The following is a 24,136-nucleotide window of genomic DNA, read 5'->3' as shown; positions in this document are numbered from 1 at the left end:
GGGTCCTAATGAAGGCCCCCGGGGTCACCATGGAGATGCCTCATGCTGACAGTGGTGGCTGTGGCTGTCAGCATGAGGCATAATACAATACACTGCAGTACATTAGGTACTGCAGTGTATTGTATAAGTGATCAAAGTATTTACACTAGTGTACAGTAATGTACACTAGTGTAAAAGTAAAAAAAAAAAATGTGCACCAAACACAACACAGCCCCCCCCAATAATAAAAATGCATTACATTCCCTATACCCAATAAAACATCACATAAAACAGATCAAAAACACAAATCCTATACATATTTGGTATTGTTACATCCGTAATGACATAATCTATAAAACTATATCAATAATTATACCGCACGAAAAATGCTGTAAAAAAAAAAAAAACCAGTATCAGAATAGCTGTATTTTATCAATCTGCTTTAGAAAATACGTTATAAAAGAGATCAAAAAGTCATATACATATAAAACTTGGTATCAATAGAAACTACAGATCTTCCCGCAAAAAATAAGCCCCAAACCAGCTCTGTCGCGCAAAAGATAGGAACGCTATGGATGTTGCAATGTGGTGACAGTTTTTGTGGGTTTTCGCTAGATAGATGGTTTCTATTGCGCCAAAGTGGTAATAGTTAAAAAAAACCTATACAAATGTGGTATCGCGCGTAACCCTAGTGACCCAGAGAATACATGTATTATGTTATTAGTGACTGCCGATATAGATTTTTACGGCGATCACTGCTGCCATCAGCTCTTTATGGCGATGGTGTCGGTAAGGCTCGCAGCCCACTCCTCTCAGCTATTGGAGGTAGCTGAGGGGTTGGGGCAGAATGTGGGGTCAGTCCCGACCGGTCCCCCCATCCACAGAATTAACCCTAGTGAACTGGTCACTGACCCTCTTCTCCCTAGGCGGCCATCTGATCCAAGTTGGCCGCCGCCATACTGTGAAAAGACTCTGTTTACAGTGATGGATTCCTAAAAGCTCCATTCTCTCCACCACCACCACCAGAGGTGGCAGAGAGCATGGGGCAATGATCAGGGACCACCCGATGTGGTCCCAGTACAAGCGATCAGCGGTATATACTATATACCACTGATCACTTGTTCCAAATAGTGCCAGCACTTTTTAACCCGTCACCAAAGTCAAGTGCCCCGGATTACCTGTAACCACCCCAGATTGCCTGTCACCACCCCTAGATTGCCTGTCACCACCCCTAGATTTCCTGTCACCTCCCCAGATTGCCTGTAACCACCCCAGATTGCCACAGACTGCCAGTAGCTACCCCAAATTGCCTGTAACCACCCCCGATTGCTCACAACCACCCCAGATTGCTTGCAACCCCCTAGATTGCCCGTCACCTCCCCAGATTGCTCGTCACCTCCCCAGATTGCCTGTCAACCTCCGCAGATTGCCCGTCACCTCCCCAGATTGCCCGTCACCTCCCCAGATTGCCCATCGCCACCCCAGATTGCCCGTGGCCACCCTAGATTGTTCGTCGCCACCCCAGATTGCCCATCGCCACCCTAGATAGCCAGTGAACACCACCAGATTGCCCGTCACCACCCCAGATAGCCAGTAAACACCCCCAGATTGCCCGTAACCACCCCATATAGCCAGTAAACACCCCCAGATTGCACGTAACTACCACAGATTGGCACAGATTGCTCGTAACCACCCCATATTGCCCATTACCACACCAGATTGCCTGTCGCCACCTCAGATAGCCAGTAAACACCCCAAGATTGTCCATTACCACCCCAGATAGCCAGTAAACACCCACATATTACCTGTAACTAAAATTACACTCCTCTTCTGAGCCCGGCTGTGTGCCCATACAGTGGTTTTTGCCCACATATTGAGTACCATTGTACTCAGGAGAACCTACGTTACAAATGTTGGGGTGCTTTTTCTCCCCTGTTCCTAGTGAAATTGAGAAATTTCAAACTAAACAAACATGTTATTGGAAAAAAAATTTTTTCATTTTTATGGTCTAGTTTTGAATACTTTCCTCCAATAACTGTGGGGTCAAAATGCTCACCACACCCCAAGATGAATTCTTTGAGGGGTTTACTTTTCTAAATGGGGTGACTTTTGGGGGTTTCTATTCTGTAGACATTACAGGGGCACTGCAAACGCACCTGGCGCTCAGAAACTTCTACAGAAAAATCATGCATTGAAAATGTTAATTGGCGCTCCTTCCCTTCTGAAGCCTGCTGTGTGCACATAAAGTGGTTTATGTCCACGTGTGGGGTACCGTTCTACTCAGGAGAACCTGCGTTACATATATTGGGGTGAGTTTTCTCCCCTGTTCCTCGTGAAATTGAGAAATTTCAAACTAAACAAACATGGAAAAATTCTATTTTTTCATTTTTACGGTCTTCTTTTGAATACTTTCCTCTAATACCTGTGGGGTCAAAATGCTCACCACACCCCAAGATGAATTCTTTGAGGGGTGCACTTTCCTAAATGGGGTGACTTTTGGAGGGGTTCTATTTCGTAGACATTACAGGGGCTCTGCAAACGCACCTGGCGCTCACAAACTTCTTCAGAAAAATCATGCACTGAAAATGCTAATTGGCGCTCCCTTCCTTCTGAGGCCTGCTGTGTGCCCATACAGTGGTTTATGCCCACATATGGGGTACCGTTGTACTCAGGAGAACCTGCGTTACAAAATTTGGGGTGCATTTTCTCTCATGTTTATTATAAAAATGAGATACTTTAATTTTAACAAATATATTATTGGAAAATTTCTATTTTCCATTTTTTACGGCCTAATTGTGAATACTTTCCTCAAGCCCCTGTAGGGTCAAATTGCTCATTATACCCCTAGATTAATTCTTTAAGGTGTCTAGTTTCCAAAATGGGGACACTTATGGGGGTTTCCAGTATACTAGCCTCCTAAATCAACTTAAAAAAAGAACTGGTCCCTCTGGTGCCACTAACATAAAGTACCATATGTGACGAAAAAACAATCTCAGAATCGCTAGCATACGTTAAAGCATCACTGAGCTATAAGCGCATAAAGTGAGACAGGTCAGATTTTGAAAAATGAGACTGGTCATTAAGGCCCAAATAGGCTTGATCCCTAAGGGGTTAAGAGTTCAGAAAAGCCACTTTGACTCTTTGTATTTTAGAATAAAAGCATTCTTCTATGTTCTGGTAGCAAAGATGGATATATGAAAGTTACCATGAGTCTCAACCTAATAGCTACCTGAGTCAGCGGTTTGAACTTCAGAAACGTGCGTTATGGATACAGTACGTGTAAACGCACCCTAAGGGTACAAGATCCGCAGTAGATTTGATGCTGTGTTCAGTTATTTAGTTACATTGATATCAAATCTGCGGATCTACACCATCAGATCTGCTGCGGATCCTGTACGTGTGACTGCACCCTTAGGCCATGATCCCACATGGTGAGACACCGGCCGGGTGATCTTCACTGCCGCTGAATTCGGATACGTGAGCGGCACGCTCCTTTGTGTGCACTGACAGAAAACTGACATGTCAGGTTTTTGCGGCACCGTTAGGGATTAGAGATGAGCGAACCGGGTTTGAGTCCATCCAAACCCGAACGTTCGGCATTTGATTAGCGGTGGCTGCTGAACTTGGATAAAGCTCTAAGGTTGTCTGGAAAACATGGATACAGCCAATGACTATATCCATGTTTTCCACATAGCCTTAGGGCTTTATCCAACTTCAGCAGCCACTGTTAATCAAATGCCAAAAGTTCAGGTTCGGATGGACTTGAGGTTCGGATGAGCATGCTTGAGGTTCGCTCATCTCTACTAGGGATCCCAGCCGTAGTGTATACTGTGTATATACACTCCAGCCGGGATTCCCTCAGCTGCAGCACAATGTAAGTTCCGTAGTAATCACGGCCGTTGTTACCGATTTTCAACAACAGCCCTGATTACTACAGAACTTACGTTGTGTGAACACAGCCTTAAAAGTAAAAAGGTAAAATACAAAAAACAATAGAGAAAAGAAATCTTGCTGTTGCTTCCCCTTCTTCCTAGTAGCTTTGTTATAATTTATAGATCTATTTTTGTTGCCTGTCAATGCCATTGATATTTTTCTGCTATAATTCACTCACATTTCTGTGTGCAAACAATAAAGATGACAATACAAATGTAATTATGAAAATAAATGTATACAAGAAACTGCTTATAATCTCTTAGCTATTCAAACGTTTATTAATGGAGTTTCCAAAGAAAAGATCAGTTCATTTAGATGAACATTGACAAGTCCCTGTGTCCTGTGCTCAGCTTTTTACTACAGTTATGGATGAAATTTGCATATATATATGTTTATGAGAATGCATATGTATGTATACATGTATACACACTCATATAAACATATTATTATTTACATATTTATATAGTGTATTCACATGGAACAAAAGGGAAACTATATGAATTATATTGATACATATAATACGTTTTACTGATTACTAAAATAACATGCTATGTGTTAAAGTCAGTAAGGACCAATATCAAGTATAATTTCCTAACAGCTTCACTGATTTAGGTATTTATCTCCTGATATGTATTTTAGAACTTTAAAATCAACTTAAGGCTATGTTCCCACACTGTATTTTTGCTTAGTATTTTGCAACCAAAACCAGGAGAGGATTAAAAACACAGAAAGGCTCTGTTCACAAAATGTTAAAATCAAGTGCATGGCCGCCATTTAATGGCAAATAAAAGCCGTTATTTCAAAACAATAGCCATTGTTTTAAAATAACTGTGATTATTTACCATTAAATGACGACCATCCACTAAATTAAAACATAGTAAATTGAGTATGAACATAGCCTTTCTGTGTTTTCAATCCACTCCTGGCTTTGATTGAAAAATACTGTGTGGGAACATAGCCTAAAGGAGAAGCTACAAGCTATTGTAAATTATAAATGTCTAAACTACAGATAGAGACTGAATAACTTAACAATACTTATACATATTTAATTTTGTAAACATTGCATTTTGTCTTGAAGTAATTGCTACCATTGAAGAGAAATATTTAGATGTATAGGTAAATATCTTTATATGTATCATTATGTATCAACACTTCCTAATGCATATTCTTGATTTCCCCATTTTATTTATTTGCTTATTCCCACTATAGCCACAGACACACGGTTATGGACAGGACTACAGATGTGTACCCACAGTCTACCCACACTCTAAAGACTACTAAGTACTCCATAAACATAAGTTGCTGATGATGAAAAAAATGTCCTTCAGAAATATTTAGTGAACTTTTTGTAACAGTCTCTACCCATAATTCATTTCTATTTAAGTAGGAATGGGCTGAAAAATAAAGCCCCCTAAACCTTTTTAAATAAAGTTGAAGTACTTGTTCTTCACAAAATATATAAATCACATATTCCTGTTCATGTGTTTTGTCTTCTGCGTGATATCCTCAAAGAACTCTATGAATTGATTACCTTGTATGCCGACTGTAATACATCATTTAAGATTAATAACTTCAAGAGTATCTCCAGCAAAAAAAAATTTCTTTCAAATCAACTGGTGTCAGAAAATGCCAGAGATTTGTGATTTACTTCTATTAAAAAAATCTTAAGTCTTCCAGTACTTATCAGCTGCCATATGTCCTACATATCTTTGTCTATATCTGACATACAGCAGTACTGGAAGACTTGAAATTGTTTAATAGAAGTAAATTACAAATTTCTGAAACTTTCTGACACCAGTTGATTTGAAAGAAAAGATATTAAAGGAGTTGCTGTTTAATATTGCATGTTCCAATGATCAAAAAGTATTAAGGATTCTGACCCACATTCGCCCTTTAATAATGATTTTATTACTATCAGAGCTGTGTAGGGACTGAAACAGTAACATGTAATTAAACATCATTTGCACCATACCAAATCCCATGAGTGCCATTATTTCAGCAAGATTCCCACTCTGACATAAAGTCCCAGGCATATAATCTTTAAAACAGGAGTACCATTTGTTATTTTTACATGCACTAAACATTTATGCCATTTACAGAGATGTAGACAAAGGTCTTGGTATTTAAGATGAAGAGATATATACCACAAAATAGAATTCTTTGCTAGAAAAGGTCGTATAATGATGTGATCAGACCTAAACAAAAACTAGCTTAATCATAGATATATCTAGAGTGAAATTCATTTTTTAAAAGACACACCTACTTACCGAAAGATTTGTGTTCAGAATCAAACCAAGAATTATATTAATCAAGTATAATTAAACACATCTTTAACTCAATAAAGTCCTCCTGAAGCTGAATTCTCTATGCTGGAAACATCAGCATCGGGAAATAGCTTATCAGATGACTGTTTTAGAGAGACAGAAGTTCGAGGGATTTGTGGAAACATGGACAATCAACAAAACGTTTCCAGTTTGACAAAGGGAAGATTGTTCTTCACTGGATTTTGATATACAGAGTATTCTATCCTTCTTTCAGGCCAAATCTTTGGTTGTTAACAGAATGTGTTCTAAAATATTTGAAAAGGGAGAAATAAACATGTTTGCAAGCTGACCATTAATGGCATTCTGCCTGCAAAGCACTATGATTTTGTTTAAGATTACAGGGCAAACAATTCCACACAAAGGGATATAAGTATAAGTTATGTGGGAAACACCTCCACTGTTACAAGATGTCTACAGAATGTTTTAATGGAACTCATTCTAAAATAAAAGAGGTTTTGGCCCATAATTTTCCTCCACCCTCTTAAAAAAAACACAAAAAATGAAAACATTTCCTTAAACCAGCAAAAAGTAAAACGCAGTATAAAGAAAATAATTTGTCTGAGATGTACAGCAGCATCAGAGGCGCAGTTAGGAAGGTGGGTGGGAAGTTTGATGAGGACCTATGCTATTGCTAATTAGATATCAATTGCTGACACTTAGGGGATGAATTATGCAATGTCTGCCTAAGTGCTTAATTTTTTTTTCTTGGACAAGGAGAAATAATCCCTATGGTTCAAGCAATAACCATCCTTCTGTGGGATATAAATGCTATATGAATTACCCCTGAGTTGTATGGCCCCTTCAAACAACCCCACTTTCTTTGCCTCCATCTCCACTTCGGTAAGAAAGTCAAGCACATTAACTGTTCCTTCCTGTTTCTACTTCAACACAATACCCACAGCCTGGTAAGAAAAGAAATGTCTTTCAAAGTGTAACCCGACCCCCCAACACACTTCCCGTGACGGATATTAAGCTAACTATGCCCAAATTATGTGCATGTGTAATTTGCTTGTGTGCTGCTATGTAAATGTGCAGGTTTTATTTATAGGGATTGTGTTTTTAACTCTATAGGTTCCCCCGTTGCTTCTTGCTGGTTTTCAGGCTCAGCAGGCCGTGCTCCTTTAAGGATTGAAAGTCTCTCGGAAAGCCCCCTCATTCTTGGAAAGAGAATAAAGTCGTACACTAGACCTCCAAGTGCTCCACCGATGATAGGACCAACCCAGTAGACCTGCAGCAGGTAAGAGGCAATAAGGTATTATTAAGTTTGAACTCACTGTCCACCAATACTGTTTTTTGATAATATTCTAATGATAACCTTAACAAAAAATTGTTATGTTATATATCGTATTGCTGATTATGCTTTAATTAAAGGGAATTGTATATCTCTAATGCCAAAGGCAAGCCATGGACAAGAATGGCTTATTTTTTTATCTGACAATTAAAAGCATATTGACCCCTATCCCTAATAGCCACTTCTCCTACTTTTACAGGTTATTTAGCTTTTCCTTCTTGGTGGGTAAGCAGACCTAAATATCATGGTTCATATTCCATTTTCGTTACTACATGAAAATGTATAAGAAATTTATTCCTACAGAAGTACAATGTGTTCAGAATGTCCTTAGACATTTTTGATTTTTCACATTTTATGTTGAGGCCTTGTGATGAAATAAAAAAAATAACATAAAGTTGTTCCAAATTATTCTGACCTCTATGCACCAAAACAACAAAGTAAAAATATTTAGCAAATTTATTGAAAAGGAAAAACTAAAATATTGCATTGACATTAGTATGTAGACCCTTTACTTAATACCTATTTGAAGCCCCTTTGGCAGTGATTATAGCCTCCGGTCCTCTGCGGTATGATACAGCAAGGTTTACACAGCTGAATTTGGAGATTTTCTGCCTTTTTTTTTCTTTTGCAAGTCCTGTTAAGCTTTGTCAGATTAGATGGGATCCGCCAGTGGACAACCATATTCAGTTTTCTCCAGAGATGTCGGACTGGGTTCAGAGCTCTGGCTGGGCCATTCAAGAACATTCATACAGTTGTCCCTAAGCCACTTCTGTGTTGCCTTGGATGTGCGCTTAGAGTCGCTGTCACGTTGGACGGTGAATCTTAGGACCAGTCTGAGGTCCAGAATTTCTGGTTAGGTTTTTTATTAAAATTATCTATGGCTCCATTCACAGCTCCCCCCTAACCCTGGCTAGTCTCCCTGTCCTAGTTGCTGAAAAAAAACCCTACATTGTGATGCTGTCATCACAATGCTTCACTGTAGGGGTAGTGGGCAGGTCATGAGCAGCACCTGGTTTCCTCAAAAGATAATGCTTAGAATTAAGGCAAAAAAGTTCAAACTTAGTTCCTTCAGACAAAAGAATGACAGTCTGAGAGTCCTTTTTGCAAACTCTAGGTAAGCTTTCAGGTGTTGTTTACGGAGCAGAGGCTTTTTCCGGCCACTGGGCCTTAAACCCCAGATAGAGTGCTGCTGTGATGGTTGACCTTCTGGAAGTTTATCCCATCTGCACACAGGTCACTGTGGGAAATTGCAGTGCAGCAGAAATGTTTTTCTACCTGTCTATGAGCTCTACAGGCAGTTCTTTCCACCTCATGTCTTGGTTTTAGCTGCTTTGAAACCCTTATGTAAACAGGGTGGTGTCTTCCCAAATCAAGTCCAATCAACTATATTAACCAGAGGTTGCCCCACTCAAGGTATAGAGACATCTCAAAGATGATTAAGAGAAATGGGACACCTCAAAGCTAAATACCCAAGTTTTAAATGTCATTGCAAAGGGTCTGAATACTTAATTCTATGCATTGTATACTAGAAGTATGAGTTATTGAGGGAATCAGTTTTCAGAATTGTAAAAAAAAAAAACTATGCCATTTATATAACAAGTCTACATTAATGCATGTAATTTGATTAATCCTTATTGTGAAAAAGGCACATATAGCCTCGTTATTATCGGAGAAATCTATAGCATATTACTAACTTTCAGCACTAGAATAAAATTGCTATATACATTTTTAGTTCATCCATGATCTTTTTTTTTTTTATATTGTACTCACTTTTGAATCTAGCAGGTTCGCATTATGTATTTCTGCTGTCTGAGATGTTCACCTGGTAGATACTGCAGTACCGTCTGGGTGATTATCATTCAATGTGCCCGCACTCCAATTAACCATAGCACACAATGTAAAGTACAGCCGGGAGCCGTACTTTACATTGTGTGCACACGTGAGTTTTTTGTGTGCGGCTGCATAGAACAATGGCTGCAGTGTATACAGAGTGTATAAACTCTGGACATTGCTCTATTGAAAATAATATTATTTCACACGATCAATAAATAGTGTCCGGTGTTGCAATCTGCAACAACGGAACGGCTGTTATTTATTGAAAATATACATAATGTGAACATGGCCTTATATGATTCAGATGTGTTGAATGGATATTCACCTCTCATAAAATGACTGCATATGACTAGGTGGAGGTACAACCACTGGGACCACCACCAATGGCAAGAATTAAGAGGATGAAGCGTAGGTGTTTTCCCCTGAACAGCATCCAAGGAACTGCACTGTGACCACATTTTACTGTCTCCACCTGCAGTGTGTCAACTTTATATTTATTATCCGTGGGGATCACAATGGTCAGACATTCACCAGTCATAAAGTGATGGCATATCCTAGCTTTTATTATTTTGGGGATGGAACATTGAGGAAATTGATTATGTAGTTTACATGTGGCTAAAATGTTTATGGTTCTGGTAATACCATATTTGTGTCTGTGTTTGTGGGGAAAGGTGTTAAACAAACAAAATCTATTTATTAGAGTATTCTTAAAGTGAATGTACCATCAGGTACATCACTTTAAGTTTTATACATTAATAGACTGGCACTGGTGTGGGGATGCCGGTGCTGCGGTCCATTTTGTTTTTTACCGTGGCCTAGTTCCCGCTCACGGCACAGGTCTATTACCAGACACTGGCCAGGTATGAAGCACTGGAGGCAGGCTGCCCCAAGTGTGACGTGACTCCTTTAGAATCAATGTAGCAGTACCCTGCTATTACATTTCTTTTGGATTAAAAAAGGAGAACCCTATGATGAAGGAATTGGTTTGACAGGGGCATCTATAGTAATAAATGCCCATAACAGTGGGAGTCTGGTTGTCAATCACCACCAAGCATCTGTGTTGATCATGCACGCAAAGCTTTTTGCCTGTATGATTAGCAAGATGTACATAAATGACGACCTGTGAGAACTACAACCCTTAGATAACTTGCGTGTATGTGATTTTGTGCTAAGGGATTAAAGGGATCCTGTAAGCACCGTTTTGGTCCCTAATTTATGCTAAATTGATTACACTAAGCTATGCTTTCTCTAAAGTGTTAAAAAAACAAACATGTCATATCATGGTCTTACCCAGTGGTTGGTAAAGTTTCTTGTGAGTACAGCTGGAGCAAATGATCTTGCAGGATTCATACTAGCTCCAGTATAGTAAAGCTGTAGGAAGAAAAACAGAATTCAAATAAGAATATGAATTTTTATTCTGAATTACTTAGTTGTGCTAATCTTCTGGTTCTGTCTAACCATCAAAGAGGGGTGTCAGCACTGAGACCCAGACCAATCAAAACTTTTAACATGTCACTGAGACACTGTGACAGGAGCACTAACATAAAACAATGGGTAATTTTATGATTACACAGACAGCGCGGCAGGATATGTTGAAAGGCTCCTGCAGGTATACTGTCCTCCTGATGCAGGTGGTAGACGGAATTCCCAGAAATGCCATAGACTGCATTGTAAGTGTATTACAATACATTCTAACTTGTGTTAGAAAAGGACAGCATACCTGCAGGAGTTTTTGAACATACCCTGCTGCACATTCCAAGTGATGGGTATGCTTTAAAGGGGTTTTCCACATAAAACTAACTTGTCCCCATTCACAGGATAGGGGACAAGTAAGAGATCACTGGGGGGTCTAACCTCCATACCCCATAGCGATTTCTAGATCGACCCCGGCTCCTTTGGTTTCAGTACTGCCGCGGGTACAGCACGTGACCCACAGCTCTATTGATTCTCTATGGAGCCGTGCTATGGAGTGCTGTTTTTGGCTCTCTCCAGCGGCTAAGTTCATTCTCTATGGACAGAGTTGCTCCATAGAGAATGAATGGAGCCGCAGGTCACGTGCCGTACCCATAGCTTGATTAAAAACAAAGCACCAAGGGCCAATCTGGAGATCGCTGGGGGGTACGGAAGTCGGATCTTACTTGTCCCCTATCCTGTGAATAGGGGACAAGTTAGTTTTAAGAGAAAAAAAACTCTTTATGGCTTCACCTGGTACAATTTGGTTACAGCTTTGCTAAATTTTCATAGGAACCATGACAAGCGTTCTGATAAAGTTCAGTATAACCACCTACCCCAAACAGGTGTCCTAAAGTCAGGGAGAATCCAATAGCCAAAGATACAGAGCCCAGGCGTCCATTTCTCCTTTCATCATAGGTGGCAAAAATACAAAGTACAAACTGCAGGGTAAGGAAAATCTCCACTGTTGTTGCCTGACCAATGCTCACACCGGGATGAAGCTGCATAGAAAGCAAGAAGAAAATAATATACTTATTTTACACTGGTTACAAACCAGCTACAGAAAATATAGCCTGTAAATGCATTCAAGCTTATATTCACATCCTTGTCATCCTGTCAGATTTCTCTTATAAAGTGTTCACTGTTTTTGTACCATGTTTTTGCTCCTTTTGTGCAGTGAATGGCTAATATCTCTCCTAAGAGAAAAGCGGCACTCACCAAACTTGCTTTAAAAAAAAGACAGACTTTATTCCGTAAAACACAAGGTTGTGTACTACGGCTGTTTTACGTGCATGCACAAGACGCAAAGCTGATTTTTGCAACTTTGTTGGTCATTCAGGGAAGAAATGCAGTAAAACTGGCCAAAAACGCCCCCCAAAAAAGAGCTCTAATGAAATTAAATGTTTACATTTGTGCAGCAGCTAACTTAGACCCAATAATTATTTATTAATTTATAATTCAGGCTATGTAATGGTGCGTTTACACGGAACGATTATCGTCCGAACGATCGCATTTGAGCAATAATCGGCTTGTGTAAACACAGCGAATGATCAAGCGAGAAATCGTTCATTGTGATCTTTCAACATGTTCTCAAATCGTCATTGGTTATTCGATAAAAATTCGCAGATCGCTTCATTTAAACAGTCCTTCACCGATTTGCTCTATGTGTGAGATAGGCTTAAGTGGTCTTAAAACGATCGCAATAACAATTTTTTCAAACGATACATATCGTTCCGTCTAAACGCTAATCGTTATAAAAAAAAACATTGTTACTTCAAAATCGTAAATCCTTCGATTGGGCGAATTATCGCAGCATAAGGCCCTAAGATCTACTTGCCTGTTACATATCAGGTATAAAAGTTCCACCCACCAGCTGTGTATGTTTTCATCCAATTGAAGACTAGTAAAAAGAACACCTTTGTGGTTTTAAGTCAGACTAGCCCCACACACTGCCCACTGAGCCAATCAATGACTAAGGTGGGACACTGCTACTCCACTAATTTGCTAAGCCCGCATGTCCTGGATTGGGGTGACAAAGAACCAGGAAGAAGTGGAGACCAGTAAAGAACTGTGAGTGTTGGTTCAGCAGCTGCAAGGGATCAGAGGTGGCAACTATAGCATGTTTATTATTTTTACACGCAGCCAGGGAGAAAATGTTTGCTTTCCTTGGACAACTCCTAATGATTTATGTCTTAGCCACACCCGCCAATTCCTCTACTTCACTTGAACAGCACTCTCTGTAGCAGTCTGTAAAGGCCCTTTTACATAGGATGATTATTGCACATTGAGCGTAGCTTGAAACGCTCCTTTGGCCGATAATGGCCTTAGTAAAAGTGGCAGCGATCAACTGAGGAGTGGGAAGACGTAAACTCGTCCACTAATTGAATCTTTTGTGCTGCACCAAACTTCTTGCTATTAGGCGCATAACTCCCTGTGTTAACAGTGCATGTGTGGCCGATAGAAATACATTTAAATGGCTGCATGAACAATACAGTAATCGTTAATGTGGCCCCCGCAGCTCCTGCAGGCACTGCAAACAAGTGCCTATCTTGTTTGCGTCCTTGCAAGGCCACACATTGGGCTGTGTAAAAGGACCCTAACAGTGCCTTTACACAGAGATTTATCTGACAGATTTTCTAACCCAAAGCCAGGACTATAAACAGAGAACAAGTCATTAAGGAAAGACTGAGATTTCTCCTCTTCTCAAATCCATTCTTAGCTATGGCTTCAAAAATCTGTCAGATAAATTCGTCTGTGTAAAGCCACTCTAAGAGGTATGGAAAGAGCTAGGCTCAGGTAGGCAAGCGGCTAACATGAAATGTCTAATATGACCTCCATTCTCTCAATAGGTGTGTGTCACAGGGGTCGCAGTGAGTGTCAGCAGCCAATCAGTGCACGGCCCCGATGCAGTCACTGTTTGGCTGCGCAGGACCTCCGGGAGCCAGGAGCCTCAGATGCGGCCGGAGCGTGGAGCAGGTACAGTATTCTCCGGCCAGCGGGGGGGGTTAGTGAAGGCGGCACTTACATACTCGCAGCGAGATGACAGTATGTAATCGCATTGACACTGACAGGAGAGGTATCCGCAGCGGATTTCGCAGCGAACTGGATACGTTACGCGTGAAGCTACCCTAAGGCTGGGTTCACACTACGTATATTTGAGGCTGTATTTTTGAGGCTGTATAGCAACCAAAACAAGGAGTGGATTGAAAACACAGAAAGGCTATGTTCACATAATGTTGTAATTGAGTGGATGGCCGTCATTTAATGGCAAATATTTGCTGTTAATTAACAACGGCTGTTATATTGAAATAATGGCAGTTATTTACCTTTCTATGACGGCCATCCACTCAATTTCAACATTGTGTGAACAGAGCCTTTCTGTGTTTTCAATCCACTCCTGGTTTTGGTTGCTATGAGGACCTGACTTGAGGACCAAATACTGCCTGAAATGTACGTAGTGTGAACATAGCCCAAAGGTGCAATTTAGATTTTATCTATATGTAAGCTGGAGTTATGTGTCATTCTTCCCAATAAAGAAAACTACCCACAGCTTCTTCACATCTTTCACATCTTTCTACCAAGCCATAAATATACTTTACATTAAGAACCTTTTTGAGAAAGACTTTTGTAATAATAGGAAATCCTATCCATAATAATATACATACCAGAGTGTATCTCAATTCATTATGAGTGGATATGAATTTTAAGATCCCTACCAATTGATACATAGAGACAGGAGAAGCGTAAGGCTATGGGCTTTACTCCCTGGTTTGCAGCTTTTCCCATCTTGTTGCTGACTCAGGTTCAACATGACAAGGAGAGCAGCGAGGTAGGGATTGAAGCACTCATCCATGCGCTTCTCTTTCATGGCTCTATCTAGTAAGTGTTAGGAGCCTTAAAGTCAGGACCCCGACCAATCAAAACATTTCACGTATCTGTATGACATGTAAAATGTTTTGGGAAATAACAGTAATGCTTTAAATACTAGTAATAAAGACTTTATTTATGGATAGGTAAAAAATCCTTTCACAATACTACTAACAATTCTGTTCAGACCAGATATAATATATAGGTAGTTAACATTTTGGAAATGAGAGCTGCTCTAAAGGAGTAGGCATGATGAGGCATGATGAGCAGCCATTCTCATTTTACCAAATATACAGATGGATTTTGTGTATGCATATTAATTGTCTACATATTTTTACACAAACATGGCTATAGACTTTTTGCTTAGTTTCTTTAAATTATTAAGTTTATGCATGTTACATGGTGATATACTGTAATTCAATTTTAGAACTGTAGTGTGGAGCACGTTTAAAGTTTAAAGCCAAAATCAACTGAGATGTGACTGCAGTTAACATCAGAAATATAGGGATTTGTTTTGCAGGGTCCCTAAATTAAAGAGCTATTGGTCACCAATGATTTCATTGCCTAAAATAAATAGCTGCTTTACAGATTAGGCTATGTTTACATGTATGATGCAGCAATGGTAGCTATGCCTTATCCATTTTTGTTTATATATATATATATATATGTGTGTGTGTGTGTGTGTGTGTGTGTGTGAATCCTGACTGGTTCCATTGACTTTAATGAAGATTATTGATGGTTCCAGTGCTTATCTTAAGTAGGAGAATACTGGAAGCCCATATACATTACAAGGCTATGTTCACACTACGTATATTTGAGGCTGTATGTTTGAGGCTGTATAGCAACCAAAACAAGGAGTGGATTGAAAACACAGAAAGGCTCTGTTCACATAATGTTGTAATCGAGTGGATGGACGTCATTTAATGGCAAATATTTTCTGTTATTTTAAAACAACGGCTGTTGTATTGAAATAATGGAAGTTATTTACCGTTATATGGTGGCCATCCACTCAATTTCAACATTGTGTGGACAGAGCCTTTCTGTGTTTTCAATCCACTCCTGGTTTTGGTTGCTATGAGGACCTGACATGAGGACCAAATACAGCCTCAAATATACATAGTGTGAACCCAGCCCAAAGCTGTAATTGGAATGTTGGAGCTATTTTGTTTATATGCCAAACAAATTTACGTTGAATCTGTACATGTAATATAGGGGAACTAGGGGGATATCTTGTTTAACTGTGGAAGGCATACCTAAAATGTTGTGCTTTTGAATGGATATAGGCTTTATAGTTTCTCACTAAAATGCAGTCAGTTGCCCACATGCATGCAAAGTCTAACTTCTGTGCTTGATACCCTGTTATGATATTAGATTAAAAAAATGCTTTGTTAAACTATCACAAATAAACACACTGCTAAAATTCTGCACCCTTTGTTACAACCTTGTTAGAAACGTAATTACCGTATTGAGAGCCATGTTGCCACGGATTGCCGCAGGAGTGACACCATACAGAACGGCAGCTCCAGCCACCGCTCCCAGCAGTTGTGCTGCAATGTAAAAAATGGCACGGAAGAGGGACATCTGTGAGCCGATGAGAAAAGCAAAGGTAACAGCTGGGTTAATGTGAGCACCGCTAACATGGCCAATAGATTGGACCATAGTGGCCATAACAAGACCAAATGCTAATGCTATAAGCAAAACATTAGCTGGTCCAGCAGCCCACTTTAGAGATGCACCCAAGCCAAAGAAAACATAGAACATGGTACCAAAGAATTCAGCAAAAACCGCTCTCCAAAAGGAGAAGGAGCGGAATTCCCACATGATTGCGGGTTGTGTATAAGGAGCAGGGAGCGCAAAATCGGGGCAAGGGAAATTTTACAGAGTTGGTGGGAGATGCCCCAACTGTTTATGGAAGACCCCTCCAAAATCCGTACAAAAAAAAAATTGTTACTTTAAAGTTTAGAACAATACAAGAAAAGGTTAACAAAAAATTAAAACTAACAAAGAAAAACTAAACGTTAAAAAACAACTCAAAAAATTCACGGACAGGGTGACTGCTCCAAACTCCCAACTGCTGTGGATACTTCCCCCCCAACCTGTTTATAGAGTGGCGGGGGGATTTATAAGGGGCAGAGGCAGTGACATATTTAATCCCCCTATACAGATACACACCACCCCCTGACAGGAGGGGTCGTGTCAAAGAGCTAGTGTTTAACTTTTCCCTGTGTGCTGTCTCCTCCCTCAGGCGAGCACATGATATAAGGCCACAGCAGATATTTTTGCTCAGATATTACAGTCATCGTGCTGCTCTTTAGTTATGTACAAAAAAAAGAACAAATTTTCATAAGTCATTTTCAGACTTGCATGGAACATATGTTTTCCCATAAACTGTTGACAATAAACTTGTATTTAAACACAAGTCTATACAATAGAAGTTTACATAAAATCAGGGCAGCAAAATTTTACAGACAGAGAGAAAGTGTGAAATGCAAAATAACTCTTGGCTCCAAGAACTCTTTAAGTCACTGTGTTTATTAAAGAAAGATGACTGCGTTCTTTTAGTCTGGACTTTCATGAATACAATGGTTTCTCTTCTAGCATTTATGTTATCCCACATTTTATGAATTCCTAGTCATTGCAATTCCCCTATTTTTTAAGCTTAGTAACAGTTATAATATGTTAAAATATTATCTTTCTCTAATCATTTAACACTTGAGGCTGTGCTGTTTACTATGTGAAAATTGGGAAATAACATGATTCAAAGGATATATTTGTCTTAACCTTATTTGAACATATATACTGTAACTGCAATACACATGTAGGAGGGATATACTTGGAAACATTCAGCTTATGTGCTGCATTGGAATAAAGTTGTTTGTAACATTAACATTGCCCTTTCTATCTGGCACCCTCTCCAGCTGATTTTGTTGCACTGGCAGTTTGTATCTCAGCTGGGTTTTGCCACTGTGTACAATTATCTGGCTCCTTTCAGTCTGGGGGAGGCATCCTAAATCCACAGCTCCCCTATGGGATTATCCCATGTGCAGTTGGGATTGTTTGCAAAGCGCTGTGCGAGCATCCTCATGAACAAAGGCACTTGCTGTGTGTGATGTTTCATTCAACTCAGATCCCTCTCACTTTCTGTGTACTGCAGTGTCAGCAATTCATAGCATTAAAACATAAATAGCAAAATATATAAGTACATTCATGCAGTATAAAACAGTTACTTCGACCCTTTATAAATTAAAGGCATTGTTTATTCTTAGAAATTAATACCTTTTCCACTAGATGGAGCTCAAGAACATTTTCATTTTGTTTAGTTAGACAATAGCACAAAACTAATCTGAGTTAGTTTTGGGGTTGTTCATGTGTGGATTTAAAACATAATGTAACATTTCATGAATATATTTATGGACAATAACTACACATAGAGATATACTTTATGTAATCCTGTTCATCAAACAATTCCATTTAACCAAGAGTAGGACCTCAAGCAGAATACTACTCATCATGTTCTATTCTGTGCAGTGTTTAATGTACTTGTATGCACTTTTCTCTTAATATATTTAAAATGGAACCAACACAGCAGAATATTTTGCATTCTATGTTTTGGACCCACTCCTTGTTTTGTCTAAATATACTGACCAAAATGACATACCAAGTAAAGACTGTATATTGACCAAAATACTACCTGTGAGCCCAACCCAGTTTTCGATTTTTTTTTTAATCAATTGTTGATTTATTGATTTTCAAAAAAAGGTAATATAAGGGAAATTAGGCCAATTGAGATATTAGAAGGTATGTGACGTGTCATACTTGTTGTAGGAGTCCCAAGGGGACCATATTTTCTGGAATTTTTTCTATGCAGTCCTCTTATGAAGCAGATAGATACTCTATCCTTCTGACCTCCTGTACCCACTTAAAGGGGTAGTGAGGCGCTAAGAAATTATTCACAAAATAACACACATTACAAAGTTATACAACTTTGTAATGTATGTTATGTATGTGAATCTCCCCCTTCCCTGTGTTCCCCCACCCCCGCACGTGGACCCGGAAAGGTAGTGTACCATACATACCTGACGCGCATCGTCCCCGATCTTCTGTCAACGCTGTAATCTTCGGGAGGCCGGCCGAATCGCTGCAGCCGTCCCTGATGCCGCCCCCCCCCCTCTGCCGCATTATCGGCTGCTCAGCCGTGATTGGCTGAGCATCACTGTGCTCAGCCAATCGCGGTGATTCAGCCAGCCTCCCGAAGATTACGTCGTTGACAGTAGATCGGGGACGGGGGACGACGCGCGTCAGGTATGTATGGTACACTACACTTCCGGGTCCACGTGCGGGGGTGGGGGAACACGGGGAAGGGGACGATTCACATACATAACATACATTACAAAGTTGTATAACTTTGTAATGTGTGTTATTTTGTGAATAATTTCTTAGCGCCGCACTACCCCTTTAATTAGCTCTATAGCTGATGTTATGAGAATCTGTTTCCAATATTTGGCCAACAGACACTTTGCTGCAGTTACCATATGGAGACGCAGTCTAGTTATGTGTTTACCCATCTCTTTGGGGGGGGGCCTTAAGAATAAACGTAAGCAGTCTAACCGAATATCTTGATAATAATGCCTGATCTCATCTCCTCAGCACAGGTCGGAATTATTAAGGGGAGGGCAGTGGTGGCAAATATTCCTGACTAGGATTTGGGTGTGGTTTACTCATCTGAACTTTGGTTCACAGTCAAGGTTTAAGGTAAACATAGATAAAAATGAACTACATTATCTCCCCCAAGCCAGATCTCCAGGACGTAGCTTGGAAGTATCGGTTAAAACTACATATGACCATATTACTTATTTGGGGATAAAAAGTGGTAGAGTGGCAAGTTTGCTTTACTCATTAAATCCCCCCCGACTGTCCCAGTGCTGCTCAGGCATCTAGGTGTTAACTGTCTGAGTTCAGCATTATGAAAATTTATATGAGCATTTAAATGTCCTAGAATAGCCATGAATAAACTAGTTCTTGAAATGGAGGACTAAATCTCCCCGATGTACTATGCTATAATTTGGCATGACTGTTAAGGCACGGGATAGATTGGATGAGGGAATTAAGTAACTTTTCCAATTATTTTTCCTTAGAATCCCAATTGGTCATTCCCTGGTTGCTCAATGGGCTTCTCCACACTAGGTTTGCTGCACTACCTAGGGGCGTTAAAAATGGCATACTTTTCAGAGACACCATTAAATCTTGGCTGAAAATTGTTAGGTCCCCCAATTCTAATGAGTGGCCATCTGGACTTATGGCACCACCCAGAGTTTCCCCAAGCAGGTCAGAACCCCTCTTTTGTTTTAACAAAGAGAGCAGGAATTTAAAAAATGCTTCTGTTTTAATTAAAATAGCAGAGCATAGATACCTCTCATTCCAGGAGGTTCAGTCAACGTATAACTAAAGGCCCTATTACACTAAACGATTATCGCCCATAGTCGGTATTCATGTCCCCGCGCCCCCCCCCCTGGACTCACCCGCTCACTGCTGACGCATGTAATAGCCCTGGTGGCAAGCGGGGAACGAAGAACAAACGAGCACTGACAGCGCTTTTTTGCTCCTCTCTGTCACCCCGTGTAATTGGGGCTTTAGGGTTAGGACAATTCAGATGAATGCATTATGCAACTTTCTGCTTTAGCTTTCCAAGGACACCTGCCCATCCTGATAGGATTGTTGCTGTGAATTGGAGGCAGGAGGAGAAGCTTTCAGTTGGGGGCCTGTCAGATGGTGTTTAAGCTGGTGGCCGTCGGTAACTTCACCACCCAGTGCCCTAAGCTCTACTGCACCCCCTGCATGTCACAGCACCCCTTGCTGGATCCAGGCTGCAGCGTCTGCACACAGGAGATCATCCGCCTCCCGCACAAGAGATCCTCCAGAGATAGGGGGACTAGCCAAGCACAGTGGGCATTAAGGAGAGCATGATGCCAGCTCCGGTGTCTTGGGCAGGGTAGGAGGCTGCCACTGGGGCCCCCTATGAGCTATGGGACCCCGGGCAGCTGCCTACCCTACCCATTAGAAAAGATGTCTTTGATGTCTTTATCTTAGTAGCTAAACAATGTCTGTTGGCCAGGTGCTTAACTCCAGAGATGCCCACGTTAGAACATGTAATAACACAGATGAAAAGGTACATATGGTAAATATGGATCAATTAGATGGTGAATCCTCTAGGTAAAAGCCAACTAAACCATTCTTCAAGAAATTGAAAAACTTTATTACATATTTCCTAGATCCCTCTGAAATAGTAGTATCCCCCTTTAAAGACAAACGGGGGTACTTGGAGCCAGATGTAGGCAATGCATTAGGTGCTCTGAAATCTGAGAGATGCCTAGGGCTCTTAAAGATATTACTGGGAAGGTGGCCCTACTACGCAGGAGGTAAGGGAGGGTCTTCCCCAAGATTCCCCAAGAGTTTTTACGATACATGGTGTATATGATCCTGCTCCTGTGTGCATGTACTCAAAATCTTAAAAAATAAAAATAAAAAATGGAAAGCTTGTCTGTTGCCAGGTAATTTGGACACACTGTAGTAGTTTCCCTCTTAAAATTATATAATGCCCCTGAGGATCAGCCTCTAAATCCTCAAACTGAAAGGGACAGGCACGGCTAAACATGATCCCAACTCCCTTTATTTTTCATTATTGGCCACAAAAATCACTGAAAACTTGTGGAGAGCATATTTGAAGGAGCATATCTTGTCATCATACGTCTCCCGAATAAAGGCTATATCCATTATTATTTGTGCCAGTTCTCTCACGAACATCTGTCTTTTAAGACTGGCATTAAGACCCTACACATTGAATGTCAGGAGACGCACCAAGACCGAATAGACCAAGCACAATCCAACAATGTACCTGAAGTAAAAGTAGATCTAAGCTGAAATTCCAGCAATCCCCAAAAAAGAGAAACACAGAAGAGGTCTTAGGCAACAGGATAACAGGAGATCAACATGACTGCTTTGTCCCATGATATATATTGCCCTGTTAGGGTATGTGCATACTACAGAATTTGGGCGGAAATTTCAAGCAGAGTCTGCACGGCAAAGTTCTGCCTGTCCCATAGACTGATATTCTGAAACTCAATCCGCTGTGTACCCAAAGAATTGACTTCTTTTAGAGCAGGGGTACTCAACAACTTTTAGTGAAGGTCCACTTACCGGGGTCTATTGTCAGGTAAAGGTCCGAGCAGAACATCAGTAGGAAACGTGTTTTGTTACTTTTCACAAACGTTCAACTATTTACATACAGAATTGATGCTTATTAGCGGGAAAACTGGCGTTTTTTCTCTCTCACCAGCACTTTGATATTGGGTACAAAGGGGGTGATTGCCCTAGTAGTATATAGCCCCCCCTGTTGCTCCCCCAGTAGTATATAGTCACCCTGTGAGCTCTCCCCCAGTAGTAAATAGCCCCCCTGTGCGCTCTCCACCAGTAGTATATAGCCCCCCTGTGCGCTCTCCCCAGTAGTATATAGCCCCCCTGTGAGCTCTCCCCCAGTAGTATATAGCCCCCTGTGCGCTCTCCCCCAGTAGTATATAGCCCCCTGTGAGCTCTCCCCCAGGAGTATATAGCCCCCTGTGAGCTCCCCCAGTAGTATATAGCCCCTGTGCACTCTCCCCCTGTAGTGTATAGCCCCCTGTGAGCTCCCCCCAGTAGTATATAGCCCCCTGTGCGCTCCCCCAGTAGTATATAGCCCCCCCAGTAGTATATAGCCCACCTGTGCGCTCCCCCCAGTAGTATATTGCCCCCCCAGTAGTATATAGCCCCCCTGTGCGCTCCCCCCAGTAGTATATAGCCCCCCGTGCGCTCCCCCCAGTAGTATAGAGCCCCCCAGTAGTATATAGCCCCCTGTGCGCTCCCCCAGTAGTATATAGCCCCCCCCTGGTGCACTCCCCCAGTAGTATATAGCCCCCCCAGTAGTGTATAGCCCCCTTGTGCGCTCCCCCCAGTAGTATATAGCCCCCTGTGAGCTCCCCCCAGTAGTATATAGCCCCCTGTGCGCTCTCCCCTTATAGATGGCCCCCAGACAAAAAAAAAACAAAAACAAACCACAACTCACCTAGCACCTCGCTCCCCCGCTGCGGCTGTCTTCTTCTTTTCTCCTGTTGGCCCGGCCCCCGGCTGATACGCGCTCTCTGGGGATGTCCCGGGGATTCCCTAGCAGAGCGCGCACCAGTGACCTTCCTGGCCTGTACTTCCGGGAAGTTCAGAAAGGCGGCGTACACTGAGGTCTGCTAGGGAATCCCCGGGACATCCCCAGAGAGCGCATATCAGCCGGGGGCCGGGCCGACACTGCCCCCATGACTACAGGCGTACTGAAATCTAAGGACAGTACGCCTATGAGGCGGGAGGCATTGCGGAGGGGAGCGGGACACATGGGGACCGTCCCGGGACAGGGCGGTTGGGAGGTCTGACCAGGGCTCCGGACAGCTGGCTTCCGCCAGTTAAGGACCCCTGTTTTAGAGTATAGTCTGTGACACAACAAATCACATCTCATGGCAATGAGGACAAGTTCTTTGGATCTTAGGGCCCTATGAGCTCTTTCCAGTTGTACTTTATGAGCAAATGGGGCACCCAAAATCAGTTCAAAATAGCTGTTTAGGGAGGCCCCTTATTCTGATATTGGGCCTGCATGCCCTATTATCCAGATCGTCAAGGTGGTACTGGTATTCACAGATAATTGAATCCTGAGCACTTACTGTAGGTTGCAGGTCAATTATGTTATTCACGACATGGAGAGAAAGGAACGGCTGCACATCCCATCTATGGCTGATACTAATGCCGCTAGGCCTATTTTAAAAAACAACACCAAGGTGTCTGTATATAATTTGATCAAACCATAATAGCCCCGTGTACCACCTGAAGGTCCCTTGGTTCACACGGGTCCCTACGCTAACTCCACAGTGTGTCGGTCACTGACCACCTCACCCGCGAAGCGTGCACACGAAGGGAACGGAAGCCATGGATTGGCTCTGCAACCCCGATGTCACAGGACCAAACCCAAAATGCCCCACCAGAACCCGGCCAGCACCACCGGCGGGGAAGGCTGCCCCCAAACAACACAAGTATGAATATGGTATTACACTCACCAAGATTGCTGCAGACAGAATGAGAAAGACATAAGGTACTGACATGTGAGCACAGGCATATCCTGCTAATTTTGGTCATGTGGGTCTCATAAAGGAGTGCGAGCTGTTCAGAAAAGGGAGAACTGTAAAACACGACATGGAGAGAAAGGAACGGCTGCACATCCCATCTATGGCTGATACTAATGCCGCTAGGCCTATTTTAAAAAACAACACCAAGGTGTCTGTATATAATTTGATCAAACCATAATAGCCCCGTGTACCATGTGCAGGTCCCTTGGTTCACACGGGTCCCTACACTAACTCCACACCGTGTTGGTCAGTGACCGCCTCCC

The 24,136-nt window shown here is 41.5% G+C and overlaps 1 protein-coding gene and 1 long non-coding RNA gene across 2 annotated transcripts in view; one reads left to right on the top strand and one right to left on the bottom strand.

Moving 5' to 3' along the window:
• Positions 1-7,278: 7,278 nt before the first annotated feature.
• On the bottom strand, positions 7,279-16,500 carry LOC138792718 (lens fiber major intrinsic protein). The gene is made up of 4 exons (XM_069970466.1): positions 16,141-16,500; positions 11,649-11,813; positions 10,651-10,731; positions 7,279-7,464 (listed from the first exon to the last, which is right to left on the bottom strand). Exons 1-4 carry the CDS (start codon positions 16,498-16,500, stop codon positions 7,279-7,281), a joined length of 792 nt encoding a protein of 263 aa, XP_069826567.1.
• The window catches only part of LOC138792720 (uncharacterized), a 27,109-nt gene continuing 10,286 nt past the window's right edge, over positions 7,314-24,136 (top strand). The window contains exons 1-2 of the long non-coding RNA XR_011363177.1: positions 7,314-7,473; positions 16,129-16,285. This is a non-coding gene — a long non-coding RNA (uncharacterized lncRNA). The remainder of the gene's footprint in view (positions 7,474-16,128; positions 16,286-24,136) is intronic.

Source organism: Dendropsophus ebraccatus, chromosome 5 (genome assembly GCF_027789765.1).
Source record: "Dendropsophus ebraccatus isolate aDenEbr1 chromosome 5, aDenEbr1.pat, whole genome shotgun sequence".
In the NCBI taxonomy this organism is placed as follows: Eukaryota; Metazoa; Chordata; class Amphibia; order Anura; family Hylidae; genus Dendropsophus; species Dendropsophus ebraccatus.
The sequence above is the reverse complement of the archived record's forward strand: the minus strand, read 5'-3'. Positions and strand labels throughout refer to the sequence as shown.

Excerpts from the sequence above, each read along its gene's own strand:
- LOC138792718 (XM_069970466.1), bottom strand. The coding sequence starts at position 16,500 with ATGTGGGAATTCCGCTCCTTCTCCTTTTGGAGAGCGGTTTTTGCTGAA. Across the intron at positions 10,732-11,648 it reads CTTTAGGACACCTGTTTGGG|CTTTACTATACTGGAGCTAG; the intron begins GTAGGTGGTTAT and ends TTCTTCCTACAG. Across the intron at positions 7,465-10,650 it reads GAAACTTTACCAACCACTGG|GTCTACTGGGTTGGTCCTAT; the intron begins GTAAGACCATGA and ends TACCTGCTGCAG.